General features: G+C 41.8%; 1 protein-coding gene across 1 annotated transcript in view; it reads left to right on the top strand.

The window, feature by feature from the left end:
• LOC119850912 (sodium channel protein type 5 subunit alpha-like) overlaps nt 1-16,113 on the top strand; it is a 133,839-nt gene that overhangs the window by 20,910 nt on the left and 96,816 nt on the right. Inside the window, 5 exon segments of the mRNA XM_043509707.1 lie at nt 5,270-5,564; nt 7,863-7,981; nt 10,493-10,609; nt 12,710-12,838; nt 15,324-15,415. Of these exon segments, the coding sequence (XP_043365642.1) occupies nt 5,322-5,564; nt 7,863-7,981; nt 10,493-10,609; nt 12,710-12,838; nt 15,324-15,415 (700 nt within the window). The 5' untranslated portion in view covers nt 5,270-5,321.

Here is a 16,113-nt window from a genome sequence, read left to right as displayed (position 1 = left end):
GTTATTAAAAGGCTTTTGCTACACTCAGACTCTGTGCTTGCGAGAAGGGAAGTATTGCCTCTTAGAGGCGCCCAGTACGGGTGGTGTATATTTGTCCCAGGTCACTGGGGTGGGGGCTCGAGCCGGTTTTGCATTGTGTATTGGAATGGAACCCTTAGATACTGAACCCGGCCCTTGTTGCTGCCAACTCTGATGGGCAGAAGGGTTACAAATATATCAAACAGAAAATAGGTATTCAATCTCCACCTCTTAACATAAGAAAGGCCATAGTGGGTCAGATCAATGGTCCATCTAGCCAGATATCCTATCTTCCAACAATGGCCAATGAACAAAACAGGCAATCATCGAGTGATCCATCTCCAGTCATCCATTCCCAGATTCTGGCAAACAGGTTAGGGACACTCAGATCATGGGGTTGCATTCTTGCCCTTCCTGGCTAATAGTCATTGATGGACCTATCTTCCATAAACTTACCTAGTTCTTTTTTGAACCCTGTTATTGTTTTGGCCTTCACAACATCCCTTGGCAATGAGCTCCACAGGTTGATAGTGTGTTTTGTGAAAAAGTAGTTCTTTATGTTTGTTTTAAACCTGCTGCCTATTAATTTCATTGAGTGACCCCTAGTTCTTTTATGTGAAGGAGTAAATAACATTTCCTTATTCACTTTCTCCAGACCAGTCAAGATTTTATAGACCTCTCTCATATCCCTGCTTAGTTGTCTCTTTTACCAAGCTGAAAAGTCCCCAACTTTTTAATCTCTCCTCTTACGGAAGCTGCTCCGTACCCCTAATCATTTTTGTTGCTCTTCTTTGTACTGTTTCCAATTGTACTATATGTTTCTTGAGATGTGGTGACCAGATCTGCATGCAGTATTCAAGGTGTGGACATACCATGGATTTATATAGATGCATTATGATATTTTCTGTCTTATTATCTGTCCCTTTCCTAATGGTTCCTAATATTCTGTTAGCTTTTTTGACTGCTGCTGCACATTCAATGGATATCTTCAGAGAACTATCTACAATGGCACCAAGATATATTTCTTGAGTGGTAACAGCTAATTTAGACCCTATAATTTTGTATGAATAGTTGGGATTATGTTTTCCAATGTGCATTACTCTGCATTTATCAACATTGAATTTCACCTGCCATTTGTTGCTAGGTCACCCTGTTTTGGGAGATCCCTTTATAACTCTTTGCAGTCCGCTTTGAATTTAACTATCTTGAGTAATTTTTTATCATCTGAAAATTTTGCCACCTCACTGTTTACCCCCTTTTCCAGATCATTTATGAATATATTGCACAGCACTGATCCCAGTACAGACTCTTAGGGGACACCTCTATTTACCTCTCTCCATTATGACAACTGACCATTTATTCCTACTCTTTGTTTCCTATCTTTTAATCAGTTACTGATCCATGAGAGAACCTTCCATGATTTCCCTTTACAAAAGCCATGTTGAATCTTCCGCAGCAAATCATGTTCATCTATATCCACTGCATAGTTGGGTGTTCATAACCTGCCTGGGAGCCTAAAAGGCATATATACGGGAGCCTCATGAGCTATAGTAATAATACCAATGCCATAATCAGTGACAGAATTTGTCAAGTCCTTGTGCTATTACGAAATAATCCAATCTTGAATATGTTGAATGAGCTTCAAGGGAAAAAAAAAATCTAGTCTCTGGCTGTAGGATTTCCCACTCTCCAGACATTTCATAAGCCTAAATCAGCCTGTAGCTAGGGGGCATGGCCTCTCTCAGAAACTGACAAGGTGGGAATGCAACATGCCCCCTGCTGGGCCGAACCGGGAAAGTCGTGTCTGCCTCTCTGGAAGGACAGGATGGGAAGGGGAAGTACAAAAGTTGGGCCCTGCAGCTCAGTTGGGCTAGCATCACCACAGGAGGCAGATGCATCCCGCCTGCTGCAGGAGCCCACAGAGGAGCTGCCAGGTCTACCTCCTGCGGACTGGCTTGAGTTCCCAGGACTGCTGGCCAACCAAGGTGCTGAGGTGCTGCTGGGGCTCGCCGCCTGAGGACTGGCCAGATCTCCCCTGGCTCCCGCCTGACTGAGACACCAAGGAGCTGCTGGGGCTGCTTCCTGCACACTGGCCAGAGCTCCCCGAGATGACGGACGCAGGTACACCTGAGGGGGAGTGGGAAGCAGCCCAGGGAAACCAGGCAACCGTCTGGTTGGGAAGTGGCCTGACACCAGGTCAGCGTGTTGCGGGCGGATCCCCACTGACTCAGTGGCAGACCACTCTGCCTCTGTAAGGGCCATGGGCTGGGATGTGGAGGAGTTGGATGGGCCCTTGTCCCCCACTTCTATCGCACCCCTGGGGTGGCAGTACTCCCTCTCCTTAGGCTAAGAGGCCTGCATTTGTCTGACACCCACCAGAGCCATGATGACAGACTGGGGTGGCGTTCATACCTGACTGAGCCCCTAGTTTGTTTGCTGGGTGGCGGACCCTTGACTGAGCCTGGGGTTCATAGACTGCTGAGTTGCTCTGCCCTGATTACAGGTCAGAGCCTACTAACTATTGGCTGGTGTACTGTTCTGCCTGGCCGGAGGACCAGAACATTACGTGTAGCTAATTCCTCCTCTCGAGCTCACCTTTGCAGGCACATGACAGCGAGTGGGCATGGCCTCCCTCAGAGACTGACAAGGAGGGACAGCCATGCAGCTTACACAGCCATGTATGTATGAAGTGTTAGTGTTCCTATGCAAAGATGGAGATGATTTATGAAGAACTGGGTCTAGTTTTGCTAAAATCTCCAACTAGAATAATAGGATTATGGCCATGTTGTTTATATTTGAGCTTCAGAGCTGAAGCAACCTACATCTACCTTGGCCACAGAGCTGTATAACAATATTGCCAGCAGTGAACTATTACTACTGCTCATTGGGGTAAGATGTGTTTTACTGTTTTCTGATTGACAGCTCTCTAATTTTTCCCCATATTGCTGTGAGGCAGAATGCTATAGCATGGAGTAGTACAGATGCTCTTCCCACTTCACTTTTGAAAATGGAAATTTAGGCTCTGCAATCACTTAGGCACTTTTGAAAATGTTACCCTCTGTGGATAGAAGATTGCATTACTTTTATCTTGCTTGTTGACTCTTTGCTTGCATAACCTAATTAAGCAAAAACCCATAACAATATGTGCATTGTTTGCTATTGGTTCATGCCTCAGAAGCACAGTGAGTTAAGAACTTTCAATTTTAGCTTTTATAAGAAAAATACCTCAAAATGCCTTTAGTTTTACATAACCAGTATTGATAAAGGAGCGGGGGGTATGTATAATATTTTGTGTTACATATGTTTTAACTAGTTTCAGAGTAGCAGCCGTGTTAGTCTGTATTCGCAAAAAGAAAAGGAGTACTTTTGGCACCTTAGAGACTAACAAATTTATTAGAGCATAAGCTTTCGTGAGCTACAGCTCACTTCATCGGATGCATTTGGTGGAAAAAACAGAGGAGAGATTTATATACACACACACAGAGAATATGTTTTAACTAGTTTTACTATGCTTTCTGGTCTATCTTTATCTCTTGTGGTGTTTGTTTTCTTTTTGTTTTTGTTTTTTAAGTGCCTGGAAAGCTAAAATTGATGTTGCAAGGACAGCTGGACATAGGTAGAAAAGCTGAATATACCCTCTTTTCTCTCTTGAGCCTACCCCTTTTCCTTCAGCACTCCCTACTCTGTGCTGACAGCTTAGATTGCCTTTACATTTTTGCTTTGTATGCCCATTTTACAGGAGATGGAGATAGAACACTGGTATCAACTGGTTCCATAGCAACTGGAGTTTGGCTGTTTCCATATAGCATTTGTCACAAAGTTCAGTGTGAGGTAGTGGGACCCAGCAAGCTGTGACTCAGTTCTCCATACCATAAACATGGGACTGCTTGGCTGTCCCTTCGTTGGAGAGTCTGACTTTTGGTGGTGGTGGGTAATACCTAGAAAATGGCATGAAAAAATGCAATCATTGTTTGACAACACTGAAAATGTTATTGTCTGTTTACTCAAATTGTAACAGAGTGTGCTCTTTAGTTTGTAACATCATATTCCTATCTGGTCATTGCTGCTGGAAAATAAACCTATTAGCTTTCTAGTATTTGCAATGATTAAAATTGATTTTCTTACATAGGAACTTTGACTTTTGTAAAAAAGATAAGTTATTTAATCTGGGAGGGGACATTTTGGGTTTTTTTGGTTATTTTTGGATAATTGGTCTTGCTCTAGTTACCACACAATGATATTGGAGATGCTGCATTGTTTCAAATGCTCTCTTAACTGTTGGCAGATGTTGTTATTATTGGTAACCTTCATAGCTATAGCACTTGGAAGAAAATTATTCATTTCCTGTGTACTGTTATGCTACATCTCTTCAGGGCATCTTGCAAAGCCTAGGGTTTCATATTCATCCAGGGTTTCTTTGTGGGTCTGAGCAGAGTGGAGAGGGTGTCTATTTTTGTGGAGTTGTGGATGTTCTTGAACAGTGTGTTTTCCTCAATTCTTTTGTAATATGTGCTTTAGCTATTGATGTGGCATGTGCTTAGCATGTTAAGTACACTGCACAAAATATATAGGTATACTAATGAGTAAGTGTGAACAGTAAATAATGCTGTTCAATTCGTTTACTTTGTTTCCATGTTAAGATCACTGGATAATTCTAGGTGTAATGTATTTTACATTTTAGAAGTATCCATGTACTTTTAAGTTAGATGTATAAGACTTCCTTTCTTTTCCTCTTCTGTTACTTCTCAAGGTTGTAAGAGTTACAAGTACCATGGAGGCTATGCCTTTAATCCTAGCAGGGAGCTCTTTGCAGCGCTTATCAGTAAAGATTCTAGAGAACGTAACTGACAGATTTCAAGAAAAAAATGTTTAGTCCTCCTTGGCTGGATGGACTGTGGCTGAGATGCAAAGTCTCTAGGGTATGTTGAGAGTTTAAAGGAAGAAAAATGTATTAGGAAGAGCTCATAGATGTGGTTGATCATTCCTAGATCTCTGGGAAAATTAGTCTGGTCACCCACAACTCCATTTCATCTATAATATATACCTAAATCCTACCAGTTACATGTAATCTAAAAATAAACCCCTGCAATTTATCAATTAGGAATATAGTGCAATTTCCCCCCAATTTTTCTCTAAGGCTGACTGCTACAAAACTGGGAACACTTATAAGACAATTGGAAAGCTAAATGAGGTGGTTTGTCTTTGACAGCTTACCTTTTTGGTAGTCACTTATTTTGATACTTCTTTTTAGTTATTTCCATTACTAGGAATAAAATCTACTGCAGGAGGAAAAGGATGAAAAGATGGCTGACTTTTCACTACTGTGTTCTAACCACTTCCGCCAGTTCACACGTGAATCTTTGGCCGCTATTGAGAAGCAAATTGCTGCCAGCAAGAAATACGAAGACCACCAACCAAAAGAGAAACCTCGCCCCCAACTTGACCTGCAGGTTTTCCAGAAGCTGCCTACTCTCTATGGCAATCCTCCTCAGGAGCTTGTTGGGAAACCACTGGAGGATCTTGACCCTTATTACAATGATCACAAGGTTAGAGACAGCTTATGCCAAGGGATCTGATTTCATCTCTCCTTGATCATTTGTCAATAGGAAGCCTTTTCTGGTTTAGGAGTCAGAGACATAAATTTGGCAGTGCTTTCTTTGAATGATTATATTAAGACAGTTGTATTCAATCAAGTTATAATAAAAAAGACATCATATTTTGATCACTAAGTGATCATGTAATAAAACCTTAGTTTTAAACTCTACTAATCATAGAGAATGAAATTCATCAGCATGAGGCATGTGCACCATTTACATCAGGGGTGGGCAAACTTTTTGGCCCGAGGGCCATATCGGGGTATGGAAATTGTATGGTGGGCCATGAATGCTCACAAAATTGGGGGCGGGGTGCAGGAGGGGATGAGGGTTCCGGCTGGGGATGCGGGCTCTGGGATGGAGCCAGAAACGAGGATTTCAGGGTGCTGGAGGGGGCTCCAGGCTGGGGTGGAGTGTTGGGGTGTGGGGGGCATGAGAGCTCTGGCTGGGGGTGGGGGCAGGGGGATGAGGGGTTTGGGGTGCAGGAGGGTGTTCCAGGCTGGGACTGAGGGGTTCAGAGGGTGGGAGGGGGGATCAGGGCTGGGGCAGGGTTTTGGCGTTCAGGGAGGGGTGTGTGTGAGGGCTCCAGCTAGGGGTGTGGGCTCTGGGGTGGGGCCAGGGATGAGCGGTTTGGGGTGCAAGAGGGTGCTCTGGGCTGGGACCAAGGGGTTCAGAGGGTGGGAGTGGGATCAGGGCTGGGTCAGGAGATTGGGGGCGGGAGGGTCTCAGGGGTGTTGGCTCCGGGCGGCACTTACCTCAAGCAGCTCCTGGAAGCATGTCCCACCTCCGGCTTCTACATGGAGGCACAGCCAGGTGGCTCTGCACACTGCCCTGTCCACAGGTGCCATTCCCGGCCAATGGGAGCTGTGGGGCCGGTGCTTGTGGATGGGGCAGTGCGCAGAGCTGCCTGGCCACACCTCCACGTACTACGTAGGAGCCAGAAGAGAGTCAGGCCGTCTGCTTCCTGGGAGCGATGTGGAGCGGGGCAAACCCCCGACCCCTGGCTGGAACTGAGGGCCGGATTAAAAGGTTTAATGGGCCGGATGTGGCCACCCCTGATTTACATCCTGCTTAAGCCCTCCAAATAGCGTTTAAGTGGGATTTAGGAGGTATATGTTAGCCCTCTACACAAAGATGAATACCACCCACACTGAATATAACATAGGACAGAGAATATAAAAATCTGTTGCTGCATGATGAGTGAAAACTGAGTTACTTTAGATAAAATCCAGTATCTTCAAGCTTATTAGACCTATAAGTAGGCGTTCCCTAACCCCCAGACTATTGACTATACAAGGATGGCTTGCTCTAATTCTCTTTGTTTAAATAATTAAATATCATTGGCACAGAGACTTGTGTCCATGTCTCATGCATTCCAGATGGGTGCCATGACCACTGGGCAATAAAGTCAGTCTACCTGTAGCCCAAATACTATTTAATTATTTCTACAAAGTGGAACAGCTGCAACAGGAGTGAGTGAGCAAGGGAGACAGGCTGACTGTAGACGCATTGTTAGGACATTCTACTCAAAGCTAGAGAGGAGGAGGGGGAAATTCCATCCTGGACCTGAGACACTTTCCTAATTAAAGTTTTGTTGAAACAACTCTTTGCATGAGAAAAGCTTCAGATTTGACAAATCCACAGTTTTCAATGAAAAATTGTTTTGTTGAAAAATTCCTGACCAGCTCTGGTCAATATTAGTGAATGCTGAGTCAGTAGTTCAGCAAATAAAGGCCCTGATCCTCCAAAATGCTCTAAGTTTTTATATATATATATATATATATATATATATATATATATATATATATATATATATATATAAATAAAACTTGACTCGCATGAATAATTCCATTTACTTTAATGAGAATGCTGACATGAGTAAAATGACTTCTATGTACATTTTGTAGGATCAGGGCTAAAGGAAGAAGTTTCATAGTGAGAAATTCCAGTTCAGTAATTAATTGCCTAAATTTACCTTTAAAAAGGGACATGAATAGTGTTCTCCAGAGTACACAGTATTCTTTACTGAAACTTTAAAAATATGTGGTTTAATTATATAATGAATCAAAAAAGATAACAAACAAGAATTACAAGGAATCTTTCAATATAGACAAACAAAAAGCAAAGTCAACCATCAAACTTTTACACAAAATTATTTGCAGTTCTGTCAACAATACAAACTTTCAGTGTCCACAGTTCACTTTCTGAGAAGTTTCTTTAATTAAGATTATCTCTGTTTTTTTCTTAAAGACTTTTATGGTACTGAACAAAAGGAAAACAATCTTCCGATTTACTGCCACACGTGCCTTGTGTATACTTAGCCCTTTTCATCCGATCAGAAGAGCAGTGATTAAAATTTTGGTACATTCATATCCTTTCAGGTGGTTTCACTTATTCTAGTTTTTTTATAAGGGGTATGATATAATATGGGTGTAATACTGAGTGTGTCATATTTAGAACATATCCTGGATCTAGCCTGTTTCTAAAAGCAATAGTGCACCTGTTTCAGATAATTGTGAATTATTTTAGAAATGACTGTTACTAGTATATGAAACAGGAAGTGTACAGGGATTGACCTACCGGGAGGAAGGATGGAAACCAAGTAATAGAGGGCCTAATTCTGATCTCACTTATACCTGTGATTAATGCCATTAAAGTCAGTGGGCATGGTTCACTGTGGTGTTTCACCAGTTTTACATGGCAAAGTTATGCTGAAGTAAAACTGGAGTATCACAGTGGTGAATCAGACCCAAGAGCTTGATCCAGCCACTGTGGAGATCTAAGTACCACCAATCACGCAGAGCCCTGAAAGGGTGTCCTGCATATCTTGCAGAGCTGTGTGTGATCTTAAGATCACTCTTGCTGCAGTAAATAGGCCTCAGTGAAGAGGTGGTGCACATGGCTCTGCAACAATGCAGAGAGGGTGATTCTGTTGATGATCACCTCTCCAGCATGCTGAGTCGGGGGGTCACATGGGCTGGCCAGTCTAGTTCAGACATCCCCTTCTCCAGCAGGTCTGCCTGTGTTCATGGTGCAGCTGATGGGTCTCTTGAGGTCCCTGTCTGTGAGGATGGCTCCTACAATTGCAGCTAGTAGGCATAGCAGAATATTGGAGGTAGGGGAGCGTAGGGGAGCGAGGGAATCTTTTATACACCCCCACTGCTTCCTGGATATGAGTCATATCATATGATATGAGGATATCAGCCAAGCAGGCCAACGGCATATTGGGCTGTATTAGTAGGAGCATTGCCAGCAGATCAAGGGAAGTGATTATTCCCCTCTATTCAGCACTGGTGAGGCCACACCAGGAGTATTGTGTCCAGTTTTGGTCGCCCCACTACAGAAGGGATGTGGACAAATTGGAGAGAGTCCAGCGGAGGGCATCGAAAATGATTAGGGGGCTGGGGCACATGACTTACGAGGAGAGGCTGAGGGAACTGGGGTTATTTAATCTGCAGAAGAGAAGAGTGAGGGGGGATTTGATAGCAGCCTGATGGGGGTTCCAAAGGGGATGTGGCAGATGACAGAACAAGAAGCAATGGTCTCAAGTTGCAGTGGGGGAGGTCTAGGCTGGATATTAGGAAACACTGTTTCACTAGGAAGGTGGTGAAGCACTGGAATGGGTTATTTAGGGAGGTGGTGGAATCTCCATCCTTAGAGATTTTTAAGGCTCAGCTTGACAAAGTCCTTGCTGGGATGATTTAGTTGGTGTTGGTCCTGCTTTGAGCAGGAGGTTGGACTAGATGACTTCCTTAGGTCTCTTCCAACCCTAATATTCTATGAAGTGCATATGTGCATGCCCCATCTGCCCCCTGCACACTCTTCCATAGTTGGTGCACGTGGATCACATCTGCTATGTGGTAACTCTATGTGCCTAACTCTCTCAGTTCCAAGTGGGGATCCATACCAACAGGGTCACTGAGTTGTGCTCAGTGCTGTTGCAGATCCCATGTGTGCGGTAGTGCAAACCCCTTGTACCATCATCATGGTCAAGCCCATAGTTACTCTAGTGTTAAAATCAGTGTCAGTGTTATCAGAAGCAGTCCTCTGCATTTTGTTCCTGGCTTTTTCTTTGTTACCTTGGACAAGTTACTTAATCTTTGTTTATTCATCTGTAAAAAGGGCATAATACAATACCTACCTCAGAGTTTCATGAGGAATTCATTATTTCCATTACTTGTACAGCAGTATTGCCCAAGAGCCTCAGCTAGATGTAGTACAAATACAAAGTCACAGTTTCTGCCCACAAGAGTTTATAATAAAATTTTAAGACAAGACTCCACGAATGAGTATAACAAATTGTGAAAAGGAAGAAAAAGGGTAGAAGGAGAGTAGTGCCAAGCAGTGACATTTCCCATATATCTTCTTGAACAAACTATTCTTGGGTGAAGAATAATGATTTTGTGGCTCAAGAGTTGAAGTGGGACATTGACATCAATTCCCACCTATCAACTATCTTTGTCATCCTGGACAAGTCACTTAGGCCCAGAGACGCAAAGCTGTTTAGGCTCCTAATTTCCATTGAAGCCTTAATACCATTGTGGATTTGGGCTTTTGTCTTCCTATATGTAAGAGGAGGATAAAAATACATCTCTTGTCCTACTCTTTGTTGTTCTTATTTGTTTAGACTGAGTTCTTTTGCAGTAGGTACTGTCTCTTATTAAGTTTTACATATAATGCCTATTGCAATGGAGTCCCAATTTAGCTGCTTGGGTTCATTGTGGTCTGACATCAATATGAATAACATACAAATAGAATTGTTAATTATGTCCTAAATTTTGAAACCAGACGTTAAATCTACAATGGTTTAAACATTTTTTGTATTAGTGGAATGTTCTGATTACACTGTAATGTTCTTTAACTTAACTCCTGTTACTTACATTGTTCACTATTTTTATTATGTGCACTATTTTAATCAATTGTGTCTTCATGGCTATATTTGAGACTCCTAGGAAGTCTAAGTCATCCGCTCCTCCTCCATGGAACAAGTATGTCGAGTAAGTATTTCTGTAGGAATTTATTTTTCCTAATTCTCTAGTTCTAATTAATTATTTAATTGGCCTAATTTTGTAGTTCTCACACAAGATAACATGTTGGAGTCATTAGGAATTTTGCTTGTGTTAGAACTTTAGGATTACTGCTTTGTGAATATAGGGCCATCTTCTGCTTTCATTTGCTGTATTATAAATCCAGAGTAAGTCTTTGGAGTCACTTTGGATTTTCAGTGGGGTGAATGAAAGCAGAATCAGCCATTTAATGCCAAAAAAGTGCTAAGTTCTTTTCATTATCTTTGGTCCACATTTAATTGTTCTAAATCGTAAAGTCCTCCCTTAATTTTTACACATTTTTTTACTGAGGCAAGTCTCCAATCAATGTCATTGTTGACTAAGAGAAAGGATAAGATCTTGAAATCCTTACTGAATTCATTTCTGTAATGTTGACTTGTACACAATTTGCTTTAATAAAATGGTCTGTCAGATGCTTCTTGCCTGTGGAATTTTGTTAATAAGGGGCCTTTTCTTCAGCATTAGCCAGATCTCGCAATTTTATCACAAATATCAAAATATTTAATGTTTTTCCTTAAAGCTTCAACTCCTGATGTCATGTGAAAACCTGAGAATCTCAAACTTCATTTAAAAAAAAAGTGTAAACTTCTATCCCTCCCAGTTTGAAAACATGAACCCTAACAACCCCAACATCCACAGCAAAAAACCCACAACCTATTACTTTAAACATTGGTTTTAAGCCACTCACATGACTTGTTGGGACCTGACTCATGATTTTCAAACACACTGTATGGCGATACTGAGTACTTCAATGAGCTCTGTACAGGAACGCATATTTTCAGGGGCCTGGGATAAAATCTGAAACTGAGCCCCCCCATCCTTCCAAACAAATACCTCTGAGGTGAGGCTGTGGGAAACGGGGGACTGGAGCGTGAGCCTGCCCTGCACTCACCCTACAGCAGTGTCTCCTCTCCCTCTGGGCATTGCAACCTGTCTTCCAGAGTCAGAATGCCACTCACTCAAGTTTGCAGCACCAGTCAGTTTGGGTACCCTCTCAAACAGAGGGCTTGTGTCAAACTACTCCCTTTGCCCCTCTTTGGGCAGCCCTGGCTCCATGGGGTTGGATCCCTGTGCCTGCATGAATCTTATTAACATCAGTGCATCTCCCTGTGGGTGCAGGGTTCTGCCCTTGTGGAGCATGATGCAGGATCAGCACCTACATTAATAACTTCAGTCTACCAGGTCATCCACTTTGCTAACTATAATATCTGAATAAAACTGTATGATTATAACATATCCCCATTTGAAAACCAGTGTACATCAATAAGTTTCTCTGCAAGGGGGGGGTGATCAGAATTTAGACAAAGTAATAGATGCTATGGTAATTCAAACACTTTTCCCACCCCCACCCTCAGTAAAAAGGGCTACATTGCAGTCAAATAATTTCTGAACATATTTTCTGAATACCAAATGCCTTTAAAATTCTCTAAGGAGATCTCAAACTTGCTGAAATGATAAGTGCACTCAGAAAAGCCAGCAGAGCTTTTACTGCTAGTTTCCATTTTAAAGAAAATGCTGCCTTTAAAATTAAAGTCCTGTAAAGCTGTATTTCTGTGAGCTTTTTTTCAACATTCTTTAAAGAAAGTGCTACCAGATACACAAAGTGAACAACATATAATGCACTGAGCAGCCACTTTGGCATTTTGAACCAGTGAAGATATGGATTATTGTCAAAAAATTTAAAAGTGGATAGTGATTTGGGGTGGCTCAAATTAGGGATGCCCAACCTGACTCACTTTAAAATTTTAGCAAACAAAAAATTGTCACATGTAAGCAAGTATACTGCAGACACAGATGTTGATAGCCACATGCAGACTGCTGGCAGCTAATATCTTAAGTTGCCTGTAGGAGTTAAGTCCTGATCCAGTACCCATTGAAATCAACGGGAGCCTTTCCATTGACTTAATTTGGGGGCACTGGGTCAGGTTCTTGGGCAAAGAGACAGCTCAAAGTGAGTAAACTGCATGTGCCACGTACCCTCCTCCATTAATTGCTAATGTTCTCGCATTTCTTGGGCACTTTACTCCCCAGGTACACTTTCACGGCCATTTACACTTTTGAAGTATTGTTAAAAATATTGGCAAGAGGATTGTGTCTGAATGAATTCACTTTCCTTCGAGATCCGTGGAATTGGTTGGATTTCAGTGTCATTGTTATGGCGTAAGTAAACATATATATTTTAAAGGGCTCTCATGAAGTGTAAATTATTTTTGCTTGTGTTTATTTTCTCTAGAACTTTTCACTAGAAGGTTTTGTACTGTCCCCTTAAGACACAACAACATTGTAAGGAGTGATAACTGTATCTAGTGCTCTTGTATTCTCTTTGTTATATCGTATACTGGATATCAACAGCATGCCAGTCCCACAAAAAGAGGCAGAGGGGATTGTACAGAGGGTAAAGATAGCAACATATATGATACATTCAATGCCATCATATAGCCATCAGCAGCCCCTTTTTTGTGAAATAGGAAAAGGGTCTGACCTGACAGGAAGTGAGATGTAATATCTATGCTGTCATGAAGTATCTGTGTGCCACATATATGCAGACATCATGGTAGTCTGTGGATTAAATATGGGATCGGCATCACCAAATACAGTGTGAGCTTGAACTTTCTGTAATTAGAAAGCAATGAAATCAAATTAATTAAGCCACTGTATTACAGGCTCCTCCTTTTACACAAGCTTGTCAAGAAGGTCTGCAATCCACAGAAGTTCAAGACCCATGGGATGTCAAATTTGGGATGTCAAATTTTTCTGTCACTTTCTTTTAAAGTATAAGTAACAAGGGGGAGGCAGAACTTATTACTCCATGGTTTGATTACTCCCATCTTGCCTGAGTGATGAGAGTTCCAAAGAAACTGGGCCTTTCAGTCCCTTATATCTTCATTTCCTTTTATCACAATAAGGCAATGAACAGACAATACTATCATCCATAGTGTTTCCAGTTATTTCACTGTAGATAGTATGAAGTGTACTCCATACCAACAGTGGCAAGAGCTACTCCCTGCAGAAGTAGCAGTTCCTCTGAGCTGTCTGCACAGACAGCTTCTCATTCACTGTGCTCCCAGTGACAACACACTGACTGCAGCCCAGTCGCCAGAGATGAGATGAGGAACTTCCTACCATACACAGAGACAGCCACAGGACTTTATAGTTCAATTAAATCCATAGGTCCCTTTTACTAATTCCCAGGACACTATTGACAACCATTCTAAGGGAAGTGTCACCAGCCAAGGCCATGGATCATGCCACAGTTTCCCCTTTTGGCTATGTAAACTCAGTCCCGAATCAGACTTCACCTTCAATACCCCATTGTTCAAGGAAGGACTTTATTCATTAAGCACCATTAAATTAAAATAAAGAATTCTAGGCTTCAGTTTTCCTCCTCGTCAGGGGATGATCCTTCTCACCGCCTCTCATCAGTAATTTGTCATCAGCCCCTTTTGCATTCCAGACTCTGCTGCTCCACCCCACATCCACTCTGTAGTTCAGTCTCTTCTTCTGCTATTTCTCGATGGAGAGCTAACATCTTAGATACTTCCTCTTCAGAGTGTCTCTGTCAGCACATTCTTGATCTTCCTGCTTCCTTCCCAGGCTCAAACTGTAAATCTCTCTGATCCAGAGGTGGATACCAACTTTCTTCCTGGACCTTGCTGATTGACTAGCTCCCCACTGTCTCCCTTCTCCGGTGATTCTGACTGTTCTCTTCAGGCTCTTACTGTCTAAGCTGCCATTCAGGGCTTGTCCCTACAGCAGCCTATTGCATGTCCTGTCGCTTCCTCCAGCCTGTAACAGTCACAGAGCTTCGCTAGAGAGAGCTTCCTCTTTCTACTGTTCTAGCAGTCTCTGCCAGTGAGGAAGTGACTCATTCTAAAGTCTCCAACTCTACCTCCTACTTGGTTGAAAGAACAACAGGTGTGTGGGTGGGTAGGTGAACACGCTTGTGTGTGTGTGTGTGTGTGTGTGTGTGTGTGAGACAGAGAGAGAGGTGATAAACAGAGGTAGCAACAGGTAAGGCTGAGAAAGAAGAGCCAAAGGCAGTAATTGAGAGGTACTTGGGACTCTCTGTGTGTGAGAGAGAGAGAGAGAGAGAGAGTGAGTTGTCAGATTGTTTTGTGGATTGGACTGTTTGATCTGTACTCTGGAAATAGAGGAGACTATTACAGGATGGAATTGATTCATTTCTTATAGTGAGGAGAATTGATGGATTTTTTTTCTAGAGAGGAACCGTGATGTAGGAGGAATTGATAGATTTATTGTGGCCTAGGGAGGAGGCAAACTTTGAAGTATTACTTGGGAATTTGATCAAAAGTAATTATTTTCTTCTTCCTCTGGCCAAAATATTTTTAATAAATATTTTTAATAATTAATGTGTTGCTGTTTTTGGCTAAATTTAGAAGCTCATGGTATTGTGGGATGTTGGAAGAATTCATAATCAAGCACTAATTTATAAGTATGTGCTATTTGAAGTAATCAAGAAATGGATCCTTGATACATAATACTCAGGATGAGCCCTTGTCATTGGGTCTGTTAATGCTCAAGATATTATATGCTCAGAAGGGTTAGAAATTAAGAAAAGTTGTATAAAATATTTCCACTGTTCATTCAATTTAATAGCATATTTTGTCATGTCTTGATTTTATAGATATGCAGGGGAGTTTAGTGATCTAGGCAATGTTTCGGTCCTTCGTACATTCAGGGTTCTGAGAGCTTTAAAAACTATTTCAATACTGCCAGGTAAGAAGCCCAGATTTTTGAATATTTTCTGCCAACTACAAGTGATTCTCTCCTCCAACCATTTCATTGGTTTTGTAGGTCTTTTGTCTTTTTTTTTTTTATCTGAGTGACTTTCAGTGTTACAGAAACAACTGAATTTGTGGGTGTGGTGGTGTCTCAGGATTGTTGATCCAGTCAGAATAATTTAAGCACTGGAAACAATCTGCCATTTTAATTATTTTGATTGTTCATGTCTTTAAGCATTTTGCTTGATTTTTATAAAATTTGTTATACAGAAGGCTGTTCTACTTGTTCTTGTTTATCATTGTTTTGACTGTGCAATGTCCTTAATGACTCAGCAGACTTCTGCTTTATAATTAGTATTTATTATTATTAGGTCAAATCCTATCAGTTTTTACTCATTCCTTAATCAGGCAAATCAATTAGGTGTTTGCTGGTTAACAGCTGTAATCAAATTGAATATGATTGATGGATCTGGTCCATTGGTCTCTTTCTGGCCCCCTTGTATTATTTTTCTGTATGTCTCTAGTGTTTACAAGTCCTCCTAAGGTGGCATCATTGCACATTTAATTAGCAGGATATTTATTCCCTTTTCTAGATTATGAAAGTCAGATTCTCCCTGGTCCTGGCATGGATGAGGGTACAATTCATGCAGGAAGGACAAAAGGAGCCTTTTTCCCCTCCACACACTCCATACT

This window comes from Dermochelys coriacea, chromosome 2 (assembly GCF_009764565.3).
Source record: "Dermochelys coriacea isolate rDerCor1 chromosome 2, rDerCor1.pri.v4, whole genome shotgun sequence".
NCBI lineage: Eukaryota > Metazoa > Chordata > Testudines > Dermochelyidae > Dermochelys > Dermochelys coriacea.
Note: the sequence above shows the minus strand (reverse complement) of the source record. Positions and strands in the feature narration are given on the sequence as shown.